Source organism: Anoplopoma fimbria, chromosome 20 (assembly GCF_027596085.1).
Source record: "Anoplopoma fimbria isolate UVic2021 breed Golden Eagle Sablefish chromosome 20, Afim_UVic_2022, whole genome shotgun sequence".
NCBI classification, from domain to species: domain Eukaryota; kingdom Metazoa; phylum Chordata; class Actinopteri; order Perciformes; family Anoplopomatidae; genus Anoplopoma; species Anoplopoma fimbria.
Window position 1 is genome coordinate 19,004,020 of NC_072468.1, and position 20,391 is coordinate 19,024,410.

Below are 20,391 nucleotides of genomic sequence, written 5' to 3' on the forward strand. Positions count from 1 at the left end.
TAATCTTAAAGAATCCCATGAATATAATGAATTTAAATAAGTTCAATCATATTCAAATTAGAAAAATGGAACATGTACAAATAAGTATTCATAATAGTATTTACAAAAACATATTATATATTACTAATTAAATCCATTCTCTATTAGCCAATCCATCTTCACAGCGGTGGCCTTCTTCATGAAGCACCTTGGGGTCAAAACCAGGGCAGTTGACAGTAAGAAGTCCAGAGGAGGGTTCTTCAGGAGACAGCTGGTAAAGGTAAGCGACCATCATTCTCTGCTGATTCATTTGTTTATTTGGTTTCCCTAACTGGAAAGGGATATTATCCTTCTGCAACCAGACAGGTCAATAAATGTCCCGCAATATCGTCATAAAACCATTGTAGGGATTCATTTGTGTTTCTGTAGCCCTCAGATTTAAATTATTTTCTTGCCCCCTACCTGTGTTGTCTTTCCAGAATAAGAAGGATGAATCGACAAAGACAAAGCCCAGAGGGGTGTTTACTGGCATCCCCAGCTGGATTGCAGGCAACAGTAAGTATCTGCTGTTTTTGTCTAAGCAAACACACATCATTTCTGTTTATGAGTGATATTTGAGAGTATTTACGATCTATAAATATGACATTCAAAAGAACTATATGAAGTATCTTTAAATATTGATGTCCATGAATGGTCTGGATATGAGAACATGTTGTCCTGCCCTTCTTTCCTGTTACAGCTGACGTCAAACCTAAAACGGAGGCTGAAGGTACTAGACGTCCAGAGTTCTCAAACCCCCCCTTTTATCTGTAGAATGGTCACATCCCTACTAATCAACCCATAAGCATGTCTGCATGTCCCAAATCAAACCTGGAGGGGATGTGGGTGGGGCATTGTGTAGCTGATTCATGTTTCAGGGTTGTTTTTTTGAAGACTTATTGTACTGTATATGTTGTAAACGCCAGAAAACCTCACACTTATCTCGTCTGCAGAGTTGTGGGTGTTCTCTTGCACAAAACTAACCCTCTCATCCACCACAGAGACCCTGATTGCACCATACTCATCCCGTCTGTTTGTCTGTCTCACACAGTCACCTTTTCACTGATTGAATTGGTTTTGGGTCATGTTTTTTTTGTTGTTTTTTTTTTGCATCTGCTTTGTCACAAGTTCAGCTCTGTTAAACTTATTGCATCTCCTCCCCCATCTTCAGCGGAAAAAGAGAAAGTGAATCCGGAGCGTAAGGTTTCAGCTCCCGGCAGAGGCTCCTTGACCGAACCTGCAGCCCCTTTCCTCAACAGCAGGAAGTCTTGTTCCAGCGGAAGCCCCTCCTCTGTGCCTGGGTTAGAGATCAGTGATGGGTCAGGCAACATCAGCACCACCATCAGCCCCGAGTCTACACAAGCCGATGGTAAGCCGGCTCATCAACTAGACTGTGCTGTGTGGAGTCTGGAGTAATTCTAGACTTTTTCAGTGTTTAATTATAACCATCTAATAATTTGATGAATAAAAAAAGCCTGCAGCCCCCCAAACGTCTCTGTGAGGCTGTGCATAGACTCAATGGGGCTTTGAGCTAAATGCTAACGTCAGGATGCTACCATGCCCACAATGTAAATGCTAACATGTTGTTGTTTGCAGGTTTAATGTTTACCATGCTCAAAGCCTAACTTTATCGCATGTTCAAATGCATAATTTAATTTCGGTTTTGATAAATCAATTAATAACAGCTGTTTAAAATGTATTGGTTTATTAGTTTCTTACTATTAAACACTAAACAATATTATTATAAGTGTGGTGACACACACGAAACTCATCAATTTAACTGTTTAACTCATGTATAAACCTTTTAATAAACATGATACATATAATTGGGCCTATAAATGTATATCACAATTGCTTGGTACCAGAATTTGAAAAAGGAGAATTTGTTTTCTTGTGTTAAAAGATAAAAATGTAAATATCTTATGGAGATATATATTTTTATACTATATAATTATAAAAAGAGCAAAACTTTTGCACTCCAGTAGGACGACAGGTGCGTAGAAGAAGACCATATAGAAGGTAGACAATATAGAACAAAAAACTCCCGCACACTGTCTTCTTCACTTGCGTTCAGTTTTTTGTTCTATACTATATAATTATAAATTATTTTGATGAGCTAAACATTTGTTCATGTACCTGATAAAAGCACCGATTTATTAAATTTCAATAGAGAAAAAAAAACTGTCACACATAACCCCTCATTGTTTTTCTCTCACCAACGTTTCTCATCTTCCAGGCCTCTCAAGCAATCGCTTAGAGCCACCGACCCTGTCAGACGGGGGTGATGTGTCCCCCATCGGCCTGGTAGGGGGCTGACCCTCGGGGAGCCCCTCTCCCCTATGGAAATTCCCACAGAGGAAAATGTGGAGAAAGAAAGGTGAGGAAAATGGAGATGGTGTAAAGAAAATCCGAAGCATCCAAGATTATAACTGCAGTGTAGTGACTCAATAAGCGAGTATAAGAAAATACAGGACTAGAGAATGTAATCAGATTGTAATTAGACTGTATCGGAGGTGTATATATCTAATGACCAGGGGAAATGGGGGAGGTGCTCAGGCTGAGGGAGCGTGGTAAAACTCCCCCAGCAGTCTGTCCCTGCCGTGTGCAAGCTTTTGTCATGCTGCCTGTTGCTCGCTAGCTAACAGAGCCTGCAGATTTGAGAAGGACCCTCACCAGGTGACCCTCGGACCCCAACCCTCCCTTCCAGCCCTTTGCCTTCCCTCTCCCTCATACCCTCTCTCCCTTTTTTCCTTCTCACAATGGCACGTGTGTTTTCTTCCTAACATCATTCTGTCCCTTTTGTGTTCTTTTGTGTGCATCTCCTCATGTTTACTACAGAGCTTCATTGCAGTTTTTGTTGCATATAGGCATTGTTTGTGCAGTTCTGACTCCTGTTTCCGTTGGATTCAGCTACTTGTTGGTCAGTACACTGGTGATTTCTTCTTGACTCAGGCATTTGTAATTGTTACGGTTATGTGGCACTTATTATAGATTTCTATGCTGCAATTTTCTACTCAGTAAACAGGTTTAACTCACCTATAGGAATGGTGATATTTTGTCTAAAGCTTCTAAATATTGTAAAGACCGGCTGCTTAGTCAACACCAAAGTTGTACACAACGTAGTTAATCTTAGCACTGCTGATATTTAGTTAATAGTCAAAAAGTGGACCGTAAGTTTCATTTTATACTGTAGTATTTGTTGCTCGCCCGTGTGCTTTTCAAGGTGTCTGCATCTATTGTGGCCAGGGCCCGTCCTTTGTCTTGCTTGTCTCCACAGTGTGTGCGGTTACATGTTGTGCCAGGTGCTTTGGCATCTTACTTGGCATGCTACTCTGACAGCGGTAACTAGTTTAGTACATCATGTAGGGTTCTGTGTGCGTTTGCATGTTACAGTTAAAGGCGGGTGTGTAACAATGTGGTGTCCGTGTTTTTACAGACGGAAGACAAGGTGGGTGTCAGCGCCTTGACTGAGTCATGGACATGCTTCAGGCCTTTTACTGATCACAACCACACACGCATATACAAACTGAACAAACAACACTTGCATGCATACACACCTCCCATTGAGCCCTGCAGTCCTGATACACAGCACTAACACACTACATGGCTAAGTATCATGCACCTGCGTGTGGAAGGAGTTGGAATAAGCTTGATTGTTGAGAGATCAGTTGGATTTCTTTTTTTTTTTTTTTTTAGTTGATGTGAATGTACGTTGTGTGGATTTGGAGAACTGTTGACATAAATGACCAGTAAAGTAGCCTAACTGAAAACAAGTCCTACTATGTCTACAGCATATGAAGCATAGTCTATATTTTCTAGTCTAACCATTATATGCATGTCACATGTCATGCATTTTCACTTGTCACTCATTTTCTCTCTTTCTTTATCTTGTTGATTTTTTCCCTTTTTGGAAAACTCTCTTTTTTTGTTTGAATCCTCTACTGCTGTACTTTAAATCATGAATCCTCCTCTTTACCATCATCATTAACACAAATGTCTCTGCACACTGACTGCACATTACTTTCTCTTCTACTGTCCTTCTCTTTTTGTGTTATTTTCAATGCTGTCCATTCTGCGGTATCTCTTTGTTTCCTCCTTCTACACTTTTGTTCTTGTTTTGTCCTTGTCCTGTCTATGGCCTCTTCCTTTTTTCTTTTCCTCATCCATCTGTCATCTCTATCATTCGTCCCCCCTCTTCTTTTTTCTATTCCAATTCATCCTTCCCTCTATTCTGTCCCTAACCTTCCTCATCCCTCCCTCATCCTCTCCGACCTTCCCTCCCTATAATAGGAAAGTGGGGCGTAGTGAGAGTGCCCGCGTGGACCGGCACCCCTCTCGGCGCCGTGGCTCTTCCCGGGCCAAACAGTCTCGTTCCCGTAGTGATGTGGACCTGCAGCCGCCTTCTACCATGACAACAATACCTACACCGCTCACCCCCCAGCACCTCCATCCGTAAGATGGACAAACCCCCTCTTAATGCCTCTCTGATGGGAGAGGTGCACAGCAGAGACAGACAGGCTGTCAAACACCTACAGATTTAACAGGACGATACAGCTGTCCTGAAATAATCAGGAAGCAGTTAAACTAAATAATTGGTAATAATGAGGATATTGATTGATCAAAACCACTTGGATCCTTCAGAACTATTAGTTAGATCACCTTGAAAGGATATTTAAACTTAATTATTTTTAAAGGGCACATGTCCTTCGCCTCCTGTCGACACAAACTAAATGAATCAATTGACTGACAGGTTTACTGACTCATTATTCACTGTCAGACGAATCTGTTGACCTGTGCTGTGACCGACAGGGAGTGAGTAACATTCAAACAGCGCTCGTATTCTCAGTGAAAGGCCAGACATTTAGCTAGGGAATGATTATTGAGTCATGTCGATGTTGACCATTGGGTAAGTGTTTGGCGCCGGCCATTTATTATGGGTCAGTTTACTTGGTGTTAATCGACTGTAAATCCACAAGACGCCAGTTGAACTTTGTCATGACTCAGAGGGAACGTCTTGAAACAATGAATTATCCCAAGTAAGCCCACAGTTGTCAAGTTTACTCATATTCAATACATTTCTTTGTAGTTTCCCCTTGAACAATCCTTTCATTGACAGCTCCTTGCTTCATGGTGATCCAGTGGAGTGTGGCTTTGTGTACATAAAGCCCAAGAGTGGTCTATTAACAAGGCTAGAAGAAGAAGAAAAAATAAACACTCAAAATTTTGTGTGGATTCAAGTTAATTATATACAGTTACATAATAATAATAATAATAATAAGTGCATCATTTGATTGTTGCTGTGCAACAGAAAACCAGCATGGCTTCCGTACTACCCCATTTAAATCATAGTTTTACTCTGAAGCACTTAAAGTTGTAAGATATTTAAAGCTGGTAAGTTGGCTGATTTTGCAATATATTCTCACCATAGAACTACTGGCAGATGTTAATCGGAGGCTCTACTTGATACTGTAGCTAAGCTACAGGAATCCCAACAGGACAATGATAGATAGCTTATCTGCTAGATACCCTGGCTAGCTATTTAAAATCCTTACAGACTTCCCTGGTGTGCATTTAGAAATGCAACCAGCTGCTGTTGTTCCTCAGCCAACAACCTCCACTAGTGCCAAAAGAGTGTGTGACACATTACTCTATAGCCACCTGGGTCACTTGAATCAGGTTGTGTAGTAGTAACCAATCTAAATCAATTATTCTCCCACTTCTTTCCTGTCTCAGTTTTGATGGACCAGTTGTATTTCCTGAAGGGCCCGGCCACTCCCCAACCAGCCCCTCTCCACAGCTGGAGGAGATGGAGCCACGCCTACTGGAGTTTGAGTCGGACCCGCCCAACTGGAGAGAGCTGGCACCCCCTGAAGGCCTGTCCAGTCTCAGCAAGAGGGAGACCAAGAGGCAGGAGGTCATCAATGGTGAGAATAAGAGAGATGAAGCCGCACATGATGAGAAGGAAACAGATGAGCAGTAAAAAGAAGGTTGCAGTGTTTTTAGCATCTCTCATTCCATGTCTACTCCCTCTTTCCTCTCAGAGTTGTTTGCAACTGAGCATGCCCATGTGCGGATGCTGAGTGTCCTTCAGATGATCTTCTCCAAGCCTCTGGAGAGGGAGGAGCTCCTGACCTCCAATGAGTTGTCCACCATCTTTCCGAACCTGGACGAGATCATTGAAATGCACTGTGAGTGCTGCTGTAAAGAGGCCTTTTCTGACATGTTTGTCTCCTCCCAGAGTCAGACGCTAAACTTGGATGCTAGTGCTCTCCTTCCACACAATAAGCAAACCATTATGCAGTAAATCTAAATTTGTATTCTGAGTGTGAAGCTGCTTGTTGTGTGTATCTGTTGCCAGCGATAAAGGTAACTGCATGTACAATATGTCTACTTTAACAGGATGAAACTGGGTGCACAGTCGAGAATTATTCAGAAATCAAAATCCCTTGCATTGCTCACAAAAAAAAAATGTATTGACTGTTTTTATAAAGAAGAGTTGATCATAGTATTTTTAAAGGGCCTTATTTATTTGTTTGAATTCAGATAACTTCTACGAGAACCTGAAGAAACTGCGCTTGGATGACAACTTCATAGTCAAATCTATCAGCACCACTATGCTCAGCAGAGTGAGTCATCATGATATTTCTCTTTGTATTATCCTGTCTCTATTTTCTGTCAATATTTGGGTTGCTTTTGGGAAATCCCCAACGGATATGTGCTGGCAATTCATTACAACATAACTTGGCAGTAGTTTTGCTAAATCATATTTTGTTTGTTTAACAAATGCTGAAAGCTGTTTATCTATGAAAGTAAAATACTGGCTATAAAAGCTACAGTTATATTAGTTGCCAGGCTTGACTCTGTGCCTTTTCCAGCTCTTTCTCCATCTACCCATCTTTTTATTCCTCTCATTCTTTACTTCTGTGCGTTCTAGTTTGGAGGAACAGAGGGGGAGTGGTTCCAGAAATTGACAGCCCGCTTCTGCAGTCACCAGTCGTGGGCCCTGTACCAGATCAAGAGCAGGCAGAAGAAAGAGCCACGCTTCAACTCCTTCATACTGGTAAACACACATACCACACACATACAAACACAAACACAGACACGCTGAATCCTAAAGTTTTAGCCGATAGACACACAGGGGTGCACCCACAGACGCATGGTAAATTCAATAGGTCACGTAGCTGGTCCCGTTCATGTGCTCTCATTCTGACTCTGTCTTGTTTTAATCCCAGGAGGCAGAGAGTAAGCCCCAGTGCCGCAGGCTGCAGCTCAAGGACATCATTCCCATAGAGATGCAGAGACTGACCAAATACCCGTTGCTGCTGGAGAATATTGCCAAGAACACAGGTGTGTGTGTGTGTGTGTGTGTGTGTGTGTGTGTGTGTGTGTGTGTGTGTGTGTGTGTGTGTGTGTGTGTGTGTGTGTGTGTGTGTGTGTGTGTGCGTGTGCGTGTGTGTTTGAGTTTGTGTCCTATGTCTGATGGTAGCTCACTTATGTGTGGAAGTCAGTATGCCAAGTGTAGACATATTTATTAGACAATATGTTTTTACTGATGACAGGTGAGTTAATTATGCAAATTATTCAAATCTAAAAAGTGAGGGAGTGACAAAATCCTTTATCACATTATATCAATTTTTATATCACTATTTCGGTATAATCTTTATTATGATTTACATATATATGTTTTTTTTTTTCGTGGGGGGGGTTTCTATAGGTAAAAATGTTAATATAGCTGTTATTTCAGCAAATTAAATGCTTGACCAATCAAGCCACTCCTCTCTCTTCAAGACGACAGTAACGTGAGCATGCGAGTGCATAATCGTAGTAATGCTGTTTCCCTCGCTCAAAGTTCACCCTCACTATGATGACACTTCATTAGGGGTACCAGAAGTCAGACGACGGCTGGCGGTTTTTCACTGGTTCTTTAAATATGTTCTGCTCATCAATTTACAACATTGCCCGCAGTAGTGTACTACATTCACAGATATTAAAGCGATATAATACACAGTATAAACTTCATTTTTCTATTGATTAATGCTTTATATTATCATATTGCCCCATATTTTCAATATATCCTGGTTTGTTGAAGAGACAGAAGAAAAATATGGAATGAAATTTGATGAAATTGATCGATAATTACTCACTTATGACTCCATGTCTGGTGTTTATGTATATTTTGCAAGCTGATACCTGGGATTGTATCTTTTATGACAGCCAAATGATGATCCATCTGTTTTTGTAAATATGAAAATTATTAGTAAATGACATCTTATCTGGACAGAATGCAGAAATGTATTATGCTAATGATTAAAACTAAATGTGCCAATCTTTACCAGAACACAGGATGAATGTGGACCAACTTAAGCACACCAGCAAAACATTTCAACAATCAATACTGTCCATCCCAGATTTTTTCTGTACGCTTGTGATTTATGACTTTCGTTTGGGCTTCGCTGTGAAAGCTGCATTTTCCTCAACTCTGTGTTTTCCATCTCTCCCCAGAGGACCCGACGGAGAAGGAGAGGATCCAGCAGAGCGCAGACTGCTGCAGAAAGATCCTCAACCATGTCAACGAGGAGGTCAAATTGATGGAGAACCTATTGGTGAGAAACATACAATCCATCACTCACAACACAGTTATGTCGTGATTGAGCACCAATTGGAGTCTAGTAAATTCATTTTGAGACCTCTGAAGGTCTCTGCTTGTTAGACTACGTCTACTTCTGTGCCGTCTGATCCTGTCTGACCCTCTAACCTTTCTCTCTGTTCCCAGACTCTGAAGGACTACCAGCGTAGACTGGACACATCAGGGCTCAAACCCAGTAATGACCTTTATACGGAATATAAGGTGAGTTCTTTCAACAAACAATTTTTTGCAGACACTGTTGAACTTTACAGATTTTTAGTTCTTTGAAATGTTTATTGCTCATTATTCTCCCACTGTCTTTTCTAGAACATCGACCTAACTCAGAAGAAGATGCTTTATGAAGGCCCTGTGACCTGGAGAGTCACAAAGGAGAAGGCAATCGGTAAATATCTGCTTGCGTGTGCATTATCAGTGTTTTGCTGCAGAAACAAGAACATTTCACTGCCATTTAAAAAAATGCTGAATTATTCTAATTAAAAAAATGTATTAGCCTTATGCTAATATTTATTAGATTTAATTTATTAAATTCACTTTAATTGCTATTTATCTGTTTCCAAAAGGCAAAAAAAACCCACAGTAGTTTATTTTGGGATATTGAGAAAATTTGAATCAGATATTTCTGTTTTCAATTCCCCTTTTTAAATTTGTAGATTAAAGGTTGCTATGTAAGGAAACCCAGCTGTGTGTAGGTGGAGTTTTCACCTCATTGGCCCCTTGACTTCCTTTTTTATATTCAGTTAATTTCGGTACCTTCAAACCTTAATTCAATTCCGTTCAACTTTATTCCTCTCTGGGTAATTACATGCAGCCTGGATCAACAGTTACACACACATACACACAAAAGTAAAAACAAATTTTCAAGTAATCACAAAACTAAAAACAATCTAAAGTAATGGCGCTATACAAATAAAAAAATACTTATGAGTAATTGAGAAGTCGGACAACAGAGAACGTCCCTATGTCGATCTCCTCTATCTCTTCCTACCTGTCTTTTCCTTTCTTTCCCTCTTCACCGTCTGGTTCCTGTCTCCCAGAGGTGCAGTGTGTGTTGCTCGGGGACCTGCTGGTGCTCCTACAGAAGCAGGACGACAAGATGGTCCTCAAATGCCAGAGCAAGAGTAACATCGCAGTGCAGGAGGGCAAGCAGATGCTGAGCCCCATCATCAAGCTGGACTCAGTCTTCCTACGAGAGGTGGCCACAGGTTAGACGCACAAAAACAGTACATCAGCTTCAAACACGGTCGCTTCCACTGTGAGATCAATATCATTCACCCTTCCGATTTCTTTATTTTTTTCTCCTGTTCCATCAGATCGAAAGGCCTTCTACGTGATATTTACCTGGGACAGCGGTGCTCAGATCTATGAACTGGTGGCTCAGTCTCTTGGAGAGAGGAAAATGTACGTGTTGGAGGGAGAGAAATACACAGATTAATCATGTTTGTTTCAGAGGGTAAATCATAGGATGAATTGCAATCTGATTTGTGTGTGTGCGTGTATTTACAGCTGGACCGAGGTGATAAAGTCAGCAGTGGATGATCTGAAGAAGAGTGGAGCACCCATGAGGTTAACGCTGCAGCCTGGAAGTGGAGGAGGAGCTCTCTTCAGTCCCTCCACGTATGTGTCAGAGTGTGTGTGTGTGTGTGTGTGTGTGTGTGTGTGTGTGTGTGTGTGTGTGTGTGTGTGTGTGTGTGTGTGTGTGTGTGTGTGTGTGTGTGTGTGTGTGTGTGTGTGTGTGTGTGTGTGTGTGTGTGTGTGTTTTACTCGTCTGTTAAAAGAGCAAGATGTATTCATCGGCAGCCAAAGTTCACCCATCTCAAAATATCTCATTTCTTTTGTCATTTTCTCTCCGTCAGGCTGACTGCCCCTTTGAGCCCGACTGAGAATGGGGGTTTGAAAAGCAGTAGTGGTGAGACAGCAACGTTTTATCAGCTGAACCGTTAATAAATAGTACAAATTTGTTATTGTTACACAGTTCTGAAAGCTGGAGCCGAACTTAAGCCTTGTGTCCGTCTGCAGATCGAGATAAGGACAGCTTGACGGATGACAAGTCTTCAGACCCCCGGCACAGGCTGATTGATTTCCTGTCAGACAAAGGCTTCGACTTGATAGGCCACTCCAACAGCGATCAGGAGAAGGTGGCCCACAGTGCTTTGGACGAAGGTGAATGACGGGGCTTCTATAGATGATTTTTGTACAACCGTCTTTCCTTTCTTTCATGGTATCTTGCCTGTCATTCTAATGAAACCACTGAATGTGTCTCCTCTGTTAGTCATGTCTCTGAAGAGGCTGTTGGTCGGCAGCATTAGTCTGTCAGAAGACTCGCAGCCTGATGGGGAAAACGGAGAGGAGCATTCGGAGAGGCCCAGTCAGGAAACGGATAGCTGTCATTCAACAGGTAGGTTTTTGAGTCAAGTAAAAAGTAAAAGTTAGTGAAAATGGCATTTTCCAGTTATACAATTAAATTCCAGACTTTTTAATGGACGTGAAGTGTCCTTTTTCCTCTTTTAGACGGATAATAAAATATTTAACTTCCTAAATGTTGACCTTCAGAGGTGCTGGTAGGCACTTTGTACAGAGCCAGGCTAGCAGTTGCCGCCTGTTTCCAGTCCGTATTTTAAGCTTAGCTAACCATCTCCAAGATTTAGCTTCATATTTAACGGAGTGATATCAAACTATTCCTTTAAACATCATGTTTCATTTTGGTTGTATAGCTTCTTAGTCTTGATAGATGTCCAAATATCATTTGGCCTTATAATTGCTCAGATGCTAAATTTTCTTTCCTCTGTCCATAACAAACAAAACAATTCAGAATATCAAAAAACATGCATCATTTTTGCATTTAAAGAGTTTTCTAAACATGAATATTGCACTTATACATTCCCCAAAATAATGAGTTGGTATAATGGCAGAATCCATATACTTCTGGTTCATTCTAAAAAAATAGGATATTGAAACCTACCTAGAAATGCAATAATATTAGAAGGTTACATTGTGACAACGAAGCTTTGCAATCCACGGCTTTACTGGCCAGACTGAACCGCAATTCAAAAACCAAACTGACCCTTGACACATATAAATTGAGTCTCTCTGTCTACAGAAGAAAGCCAGGCCACAGAGAGGGGAGCAGAGGAGGAGAACGACAACTCTTGTGAAAAAGAAGGTGCAGTGATGAAGAGCGAGGAGGAGAGGAGCATCAGTGCGCCCCTGGTGCTGTCCCAGGAGAGGAGGGAGGAAGTGTACAGGAGGCTCCACAGTCTGGAGGAACAACTAAAGAGGCTACAGGTGAGGGGAGGTGAACACAAGGAAGAGAGAGAGAGAGAGAGAGTGAGCGATAGAAAAGATGGGCGCGGGTAGTATGACAGGGGCAGATAAAGACAAGAGACACAACAAAAGATGGGTGCCGACTAGAAAGAGGCAGACTCAGCTGGGCATCAAGGATTTCACTGAGGATACCTTAAGTAAGGAGCGAGCTGTGGTACACTTTGGACAAATGGGGCCAAAATGGCACAAAAGAGAAACTAGAGAATAGAAAACCATTTAACCACTGCTGTTATTGCTTGGCTGAAAATTGCCTTGTGAAATTGGACTTCTCTGAAAATGGCTATTATGTCCTGCGCTTGCGATGGGATGTGTCAGAGAAGCAGCGAGGGAGACGAAGAGAAGATGTTAAGAGGAGGAGGTTGAAGTGTCTCTCTTCGGTTCCTAAGGTGATATTGATTTTGTGCATTGCAGACTGTAGAAGAGGAGCACCACAGGCTGCAGGAGGCCCTTTCCAAGTTCTCACTGGAGGGGGGCACCTTCTAGTGAGACCCCATCATGCCACCTGCTGGCCACTAGGTGAGAACACTGAGCTATAAAACGTTTTATAATTATATATAAAGAGCTCTCAAGTATGATTTAAGTATCATCATTCATCATCAAGGGCATAGGTTGAGTTTCAGATGTTTCCTAACAACAGAATGTGATTGTGTCCTACATCGTGCACCAATCCAGCAATAATAATAATATTAACAATAATAATAAACTTTATTCCTGAAGCACTTTTCAAAACAAAGTAACAAAGTGCTTTACATGGGAAAATCAATGTAAAACAATTCATCACTACAAATGAGATGGAATCAGACCACTTAAGGTACACAGAATTAAATAAAATAGCCAACAATGAAATAAGATGGACATGACTTGGATAAGATTATAATGTTAAACGTGACACACACAGGTTTTTTTGGTTTTTTTGTGCAACACTAAGACTAAGCTTTCCATGCTGGCATTTTACTAGCATGCATATTTTAGTGACTTCATGTAAGTAAAACTGTAAAAGGGACAAAAATAAAATCTTGAAAAGTGCCTTTTCCATCCCAAGTGGACATTTTGCTCTTGTTAAATATTAAGCGTATTAACTTAACTTGCTTTTATCTGATATTCAAACTGTCCCTTGTCTTTTCTTCCGTTTTAGATTTTTACTGGTGCTAGTTTGGAGTGCAAGAGTGACTTTCAGAAGCTTCCCTGGAAATTCCTCATAAAGTCATGCCAGGACCCTTTGCTGCATTAGGGGCTTTACACTCAGTGCAGTCGTTCAGTGATGTGACATGGGAGGGTGTGTGCATGTGTATGTGTCTGTTTGCGTGCATGCTTGGTAGAGAGGTATACAAAAAAAAAAACACACAAAGAAACAGGACATCCTACTTTTGAATGGAAGAAGATTGTTTTGAGAGGTGCCAAAAAAAACTGAAGCAATATCTTTTGCTGTGAGAGAGATGCTGCCTTACAAAATGTAGTAATTGCGATCTGCTGTAACACACATACGCACACCAGAGACATGCACTCTAGAATATAATTGACATTATTAGTATATGTGCAGTAAAAGAGAAATCCTATGCCTTTGCCCGCTGGGTTAGCTTTAACCAGGTGGAAGCCTTAAGGGGCCAATGTAGCGTTTGAACATGTATTGAAATACTACTGCTGATATATAGTGTTATTTCTAGTCTATGCCAAAGTACCACAGAGATGCACTTTTTTCTGATCAAACTAAGTTGAAATCACACTGTTTTTACAAAATACATTTACTCTCTATTCAGTATAGTTTTTGAACAGTTGGGCTGTATGTAGGCAGACTTCATTATTGAGAAGATTGCATGCAAGAAAGTGTGTGTATGTGTGTTACAGTTAAGTTTTTTTTTAATTGAGGATGTGCTTGTTTGGAGGGTTCTTACTGTTGTTAGGTCCCACAGAAACATTTATAAATAGTGGCACTGTAGGTTATCATGCTGTTAATAATGGTGATAATGGTTTGTATTTACCGCTTTTATTTATTCCTCTTGAGTTCTGATGGGTCAGTGAGTTGCCTCGCCTGAGTGCAAGTGTTACAGCACTGGGCGCATAAACAATAAATAGGCACAGAGCTATGTGTTCGAGAAAAGACAAAACAAAAGAAGGCAAACCTAGAATGTGTAACAAAGATCAATGTAGAGAGTGAAGACGAAAGCTGTAGGGATGGGGAGTGAGTTTAGAGGTTGCATTGGTTCATTTGAAGCCGGCTTGTACCAGATTGTCATGAGACGATGTGTAGAAAACATGAGATTAGGATTTTACAGGATTTTACACACACACACACACACAAAGGTCATTCGATGCCAGCATCATTTCTGCAGCGTCACCTTTCCCCGGATTCATAGCTCCTGGTCGAAAACACGGACTGAAGACGGGGTTATGAATTGTATTATATAACGTTAGTTTCACATGTTATCAGCAATAGATTCTATTCTTCCCTGGTTAGCAACTTTTGTATCAAAACTGAGCTGTGTCTCTGTATTTTATTCAGCAGGTGATTGTAATTATAATTATGATGATATAATTTCTGAGTAGTGGCATAACTGTGGCCGTGCACACAGGACCAAAGACATAAATCACCGTTAGAGCCTCATACGAGCTATAATTCTATTAATGGCCTCTGTGTAGTAACATGACACCTAAAGCTAATGGAGCAGTGATCGCTCAGCAGCGCAACCTGCAGCTGCTTTTCCTCTCCTCCAACTCTAACATGTGGCAACTTAAGTGAAGAGACTTCAAAAACCACATAGAAAAATGAAGCATTGGTTGCAAAGAAAAAAAAAAAAACACCTTTTTTTCAATAAATGTAAATACCAAGATGTAGAATGTTACACTGCCCTGGCCTCATGACCAAAACCAAACTGCAGAGCTATGATTCCCTGCATATAATGAAAGAAAGTTGTGTTAATAAGTGGATGGTCACTAAACACATGATTGGACCTGTTCCAGCTGCAAATATAAAGGCAACAAGACGGTGAAGCCAGATGAGGATACAAAGGAAACGTTGAAGGCTTGGAGGAAGGAAAACTGCGGTCTCAGTCCAGCATCGCTCTCCCCGTCACTGTGGTCATGATCACTTCCTGATATGCATTCTTACCCGTTGTTGCTACGACAACAAAGGCCCCCTTTGACCCCACTGAACCTCAGTGCAAATGTTGGTGCCATGAGTGACACGGGTTTCACAAGATGCTAAATTACATACGTTTGTGTTTGAACATTACTGCCATCCCTCCACATGTCTTCCTCTTGTAAAATGTACATAGATGTTAGCTTGAAGGAAATATTATGTAGAGAACGCATAAATTAGCCCCCCTCTATTTGTTTATTGAGCTTATTAGCAACATACACCTATTGATACCACCCTCACTTGTGATAGCATGATCACCTTTTCCTACTGCACAGTTTTACCATATGTTGTTGTGTATTTCATTTGATTTACTTAAACGGGTCGGGGACGGTGTTTCTTTTTTTTACTATTTTTTTTGTTCTCAAACAAGCTTTTGTAATTATGTACTATGCATTTGGCCATTACAGTGAGAGAGACAGGACCTGTCTGTAACTTGTCTATGCATGAATGAATTTAATAATTATGCAAACATTGTGACCATGATTTCATTTTTTTTTCCTGTACTGTGGCTATCCAGCTTTCCGATGGGATACATTTAAACAGAACATCTCAGCCAGAGATTTTTAATTGTCAAACTGCAGTGACCAGCAGGTGAAACCTAGTTAACACCAGATTACAGCGATGCCTTCACTTACTGGCTGAACGACTGCTACGGGCACTTCTTGCTCTCTCTCCACCGGATGCTTGTCCTCATGCATTTTACATACAAATACCTAGATGTATTGAAAATGTATTTATAGAGTGGTGCCTTGCTCCAATGATCAAGCTGTTTTGTTTGGGCTGGTCTCTATGGGAGGACTGTGAAACCGACCTCTGAGAATGAGAGATGTTGACAAAATGGCAAAAAACTGTTAAGAAATCATCCCAGGATTCTGTTTTTGTGTCCACCTTCAGTACAGCAATAGGTTTTGAGCCTTCCACAAACTCAACCAGCCAGTGCCCTGTATAGAAAAGACACTGCTCCTTGTCATACAGGCATCTGCCATCATGTCTATAAACAATGAATATGCAAGAACTATACTGTGTATTTGGGTTTTGATTCTTTTATCAAGTAAGAGGCTCTTTAATGATGTATAGTTAAGGAAAATTGTGGTACGTTCTGTTTTTTAATTCTTCATTTTTTTAAATAAATTGGGGAAATAAAGTCCTGTTTTGTCATTTTATATAGTTATGAGCCACTATACCGATGTAAGAATACCTCTTGAGCTAAAGGTTTAGGGCTCAAGGTTAGACTCTTTATGTTGATTTAGAAAAAAAACCTATCCTGCATCCGTACATACCTTTTAAAATATACATTTCCCTTTCATTTATATATATATATATATATATATATATATATATATAAAATGTCTATCTTGGCTCTCATAATATTCTTCAAGAAGAAATTCACATATAATGTATTTTATAAACGCCTGCGTTATGCAAATGTGGGAGAGTCTAAGATCAGTGAAGCATAAATCCTGACTGAGAAAAACAAGATAGCAGTGTCTTAGTACAACATAGCAGCTAAAACTAGGATCGGTGTTGTGTCACGAATTTTCCCGCAGTAATTCAGTAAGTTTTGTGATCTTTGGAGCAAACATCTGTAAAAGCGATGGGGACAATTACAAACGTTCTACTCTGCATCTTTGTCGGTGAGTCAGATCAATTTATTTTATGATACAATTTCAATTGAAATACTCTAAAGATAACAGTTTGTATTTGTGTAGATACAATTATCTTTTGGGTTTTGTGGGAAAAAAAGCCACGTCTGTACATTCAAGCTAGTATAAGTATATGTACTCTTTATAAAAAAAATTCACTTTAACTCTTCTGCTTCAGTGAACCACATCTCCTGTCAAAGCAGATGTCCATGCTATCATGATGCATGTTTGCTCTTTTAGGTTTGGTTCATTATGCTGTAACTTTACAGCTCATTTTAACTATTTTTGTTACTTAACTTTTATGAACTTATATGCACATTGGATATACAGGTCATGCATTGGGATATATGCAATCATTAATAAATTATTTGACAAATGTTGGGGTAAATCTAACAATGAACAAATGTATAACAAATGCTCAAAACAGTATAATGTAATTGCTGCTTCCTCCACAGTGGGTTTTGCTCAAACTGAGGTGATTTTAGAGCCGGACAGGCCCTTTTTGAGGGTTCAGGTCTATAACACAGCTGAGCTAGAATGCTGCTGGACCGCTAAGTCTTCAGGGAAATTCAAGTGGATCAAACACCTTGCCAACAAAACAATCCATGTTCTAGAACATTCGCCTCAAGGAAAAGTCAAATATTATGGCCAATCGTGTGGCAACCTGACCTTGGATCCGGTCCAGCTGAATGACACTGGGTTCTACCAGTGTCAGCTGATTGTCGATGACATCTATCTCATCTCACATGGCACCTACCTGCAAGTCTACAGTGAGTGTTCATGAGTGTGATGGAGCGAGATGGAGTCAAGCGAGCTCTTAGCACTGCTTACACCTCATAAGCCATAAATCCTGTTAACGTTAGTCCATCCAAAGAACTGTGTGAGTGGCAGCATCCTTGCATATCGCAACTTGGTTAATCTTTACATAATCAGGATGCTCTCATTACACTCTGCTGCCAGGCCATTTACTTTAAATAGCACCAAGAATAGATCAAATTGCAGTCAAGCTAATTGTGCAGAGCCATTTGTCATACTGAAATTCCATTTTGCATCATAATCGCATTAAACACAGTTGGAATATGTAGAGATGTGAAACGACCACAACTCCTCTGGGTATTACGCCCACACGTTTACAGGAACCCTTGCTTATCAAAACCACTAATTTTATTTATCGTCTATATAAGGCTGTGTACTTTATACTAAATACAGTTGTGCTATTTAGTATAAAGTATAAGAAAACAATCCAGTGTAATAAATCTGAAAATAAGTCTGTAAAGTTATTATTTAGTTTGCCTGTTATTTTTCTTATACACTCCAGCTTCTTTCAATATTGCACTTAGTACAAAAACACACACGCACATGTTTAATTTTTTTCACCTCTGAATCTCGTCTGTTTGCCCAGAGCCGATGGAGAAGACAATCAACCTCAGCGAAAAAACCAAAAACAGGATCCTGACCGCTCAGGGAATCTTACTGCTACTGTGTGTGCTTGTGCCTTCTCTCATCATTCTCTTCAAGGTCAGAAGGTCACTGTATTATGAATAACTGTACTTTACCTGACACTAACATTTACTTGTAGCATTAATGTTGAAACAATGGTTCGTGTTGCCATCATGTCAACACACCAGGATGTGTTGCAGTTTGTAAGACAGCCCTACTTTGACTGTTCCGACAACATACAGCTGTAATTTTACCAAATGGGTATTTTTCATTATGTTTCTTGTCTTTCCTCCATGGGAAGATTGCACAATTTCACAGCTCTGCCAACTTCTGTTTCCCCCTTACAGTCAAAGAGACTTTATGTACTGGAGAAGAAGAAATCAGTGAAGGAAGAGGAAAACATTTACCAGGTAAATTAGTCAGATCATGGCATGTGAGAAACACTTGTGCAAGTCACATTGCTGAACGCAGGAAAAGGGATATGAATGAACATGTTATCTTGTACTATGAACATGAATATGTTTCATTGATTTTTGCATGTTTACTTGACTTCTATCTTTACTTATCTATTACGCCAGGGGCTAAATCTGGACGAATGTTGGTCCACATATGATCAGATTGAACGCTCCCAGGCACATGGCCCGTACCAGGATGTGGGAAACATTAAGGAGGAAGAGGAGCAGATCCAGCTGGAGAAACCTTGAAGAAAAGGGAAAAGATAGAGAAAGGGAAGGAAGAAGGGAATAGTGTTGAGTCTATTTTCAGGGCTGAAGTTTAACAGTGTGATATCTGAATAAAACAGTTTCATTCTTTACAACACAGATTTGGAGTTTTGTACAAAGCCTGCGTTTACAGTTTTAGCATTTGATAACATTGTTTAATTGGGTTGCTTAATATGAGATTGAACATTGATTAACCACAGGGTCACCTCAATCAGGGCCATTGCCAGGATTATAGAAATGTTGACGTCAGAAGTCCAAAGGATTTTTCTATGTTTGATGATTCAGCTGTTTGATGCATTCAGCTGTAGGCATTTAATCAAGTTTGTTGTCTATTCCTCCTTTTCAAATTCAATTAAAAGTCTCTTAATCTGTCTTTTTAAACCTGTATAGAGCTTATATGTAACCTGAAATTATAAAAAGAGAAGCTATCCTTTAGATACTCAAAAGTATCAAGGTCTTGCACTCAGTAGCTGGACTAAGCTTTTGGACATAACACATGATTTTCCTGAGCAACTTGTCACTCCATATTCTTTGAATAGGGCTGAAACTAAATTTTCAATCCAACATAGGCGAGAAGTCCTTAAAGAGGTCCGTAAAAAGTTAACAATGATTCTTCAATTGCACGACAATCGAATTTGTGAGCTGGTGGTAGTTTGTTTTGTTAGCAGCTTTCAGCTTCTTCTCTCTACAGTACCAGTCAAAAGTTTGGACACACCTTCTCATTCAACTACTTTGAAGAATCTAAAATATAAAACTTATTCTGGTTTGTTGAGCATTTGTTTGTTTACCACATAATTCCATATGTGTTCCTTCATAGTTTGGATGTCTTCAATATGAATCTACAATGTAGAAAACCCCCAAAAAAAACCCCCATTGAATGAGAAGGTGTGTCCAAACTTTTGATTGGTACTGTTTATATAATGCATTTCTTGAATCTTACTGAATGATAGTTTTTTCGGTGTAAATATTATATTTCAGTTATTGTTGTTTTTTATAATACTTGTTTTTTTATTTTTCAGTTTTGTTTTTTTATCTTGTCTTTCTTTACTATGTCTCTTGTGTGCACTTTACTCTATGCTCGCTGTAATTTCCCCACTGCGGGACATAATAAAGGATTATCTTATCTTATCTTATCTTATCTTATTTCACATTATTGAGTGTTCCAAGAATAAATCTTTGCAAAAAAAAACCCAAATCCTCGTAATTATTTGAAAAGGCCTACATTGTGTTCAAACATAATGCCCTTTTTAATCTGTTTTGAATGGGCTCTCTTGTTTAAAGCCAAGTTTGCAAGGGAAAAAAATAAATAAAAAAAATCCCCCCCAAAAACGGGGCGTACACATATCGAATTTAGAGCGTCGTGATTGGCCACTGGAGGCGGACACAGCCAATCATTGGCTTACATTCTGGAGTGGGCGGGGCAACCGACCCTCGCATGCAGGTATGAAGGCGCGATGAAAGAGG

The 20,391-nt window shown here is 40.1% G+C and overlaps 2 protein-coding genes across 2 annotated transcripts in view; both read left to right on the top strand.

Annotated features, from left to right (window-relative positions):
• The window catches only part of arhgef1b (Rho guanine nucleotide exchange factor (GEF) 1b), a 40,639-nt gene extending 24,379 nt beyond the window's left edge, over positions 1 to 16,260 (top strand). The window contains 23 exon segments of the mRNA XM_054620978.1: positions 148 to 259; positions 459 to 534; positions 719 to 748; positions 1,190 to 1,387; positions 2,255 to 2,317; positions 2,320 to 2,395; positions 5,752 to 5,942; positions 6,060 to 6,206; positions 6,562 to 6,644; positions 6,953 to 7,078; positions 7,251 to 7,365; positions 8,521 to 8,621; positions 8,792 to 8,866; positions 8,972 to 9,047; positions 9,700 to 9,867; positions 9,976 to 10,063; positions 10,169 to 10,279; positions 10,519 to 10,571; positions 10,682 to 10,825; positions 10,935 to 11,060; positions 11,763 to 11,947; positions 12,398 to 12,502; positions 13,122 to 16,260. Of these exon segments, the coding sequence (XP_054476953.1) occupies positions 148 to 259; positions 459 to 534; positions 719 to 748; positions 1,190 to 1,387; positions 2,255 to 2,317; positions 2,320 to 2,395; positions 5,752 to 5,942; positions 6,060 to 6,206; positions 6,562 to 6,644; positions 6,953 to 7,078; positions 7,251 to 7,365; positions 8,521 to 8,621; positions 8,792 to 8,866; positions 8,972 to 9,047; positions 9,700 to 9,867; positions 9,976 to 10,063; positions 10,169 to 10,279; positions 10,519 to 10,571; positions 10,682 to 10,825; positions 10,935 to 11,060; positions 11,763 to 11,947; positions 12,398 to 12,469 (2,416 nt within the window). The 3' untranslated portion in view covers positions 12,470 to 12,502; positions 13,122 to 16,260.
• A 349-nt stretch (positions 16,261 to 16,609) lies between these two features.
• Positions 16,610 to 19,781, top strand: cd79a (CD79a molecule, immunoglobulin-associated alpha). Its single transcript, XM_054621855.1, has 5 exons — positions 16,610 to 16,756; positions 17,221 to 17,535; positions 18,168 to 18,283; positions 18,553 to 18,615; positions 18,784 to 19,781. Exons 1-5 carry the CDS (start codon positions 16,717 to 16,719, stop codon positions 18,907 to 18,909), a joined length of 660 nt encoding a protein of 219 aa, XP_054477830.1. The 5' UTR covers positions 16,610 to 16,716; the 3' UTR covers positions 18,910 to 19,781.
• The last annotated feature ends 610 nt before the right edge of the window (positions 19,782 to 20,391 follow it).

Coding starts and splice junctions, on each gene's coding strand:
- cd79a (XM_054621855.1), top strand. CDS start 16,717: ATGGGGACAATTACAAACGTTCTACTCTGCATCTTTGTCG. Junction 16,757..17,220: donor TCTACTCTGCATCTTTGTCG/GTGAGTCAGATC, acceptor CTTCCTCCACAG/TGGGTTTTGCTCAAACTGAG. Junction 17,536..18,167: donor CACCTACCTGCAAGTCTACA/GTGAGTGTTCAT, acceptor CTGTTTGCCCAG/AGCCGATGGAGAAGACAATC.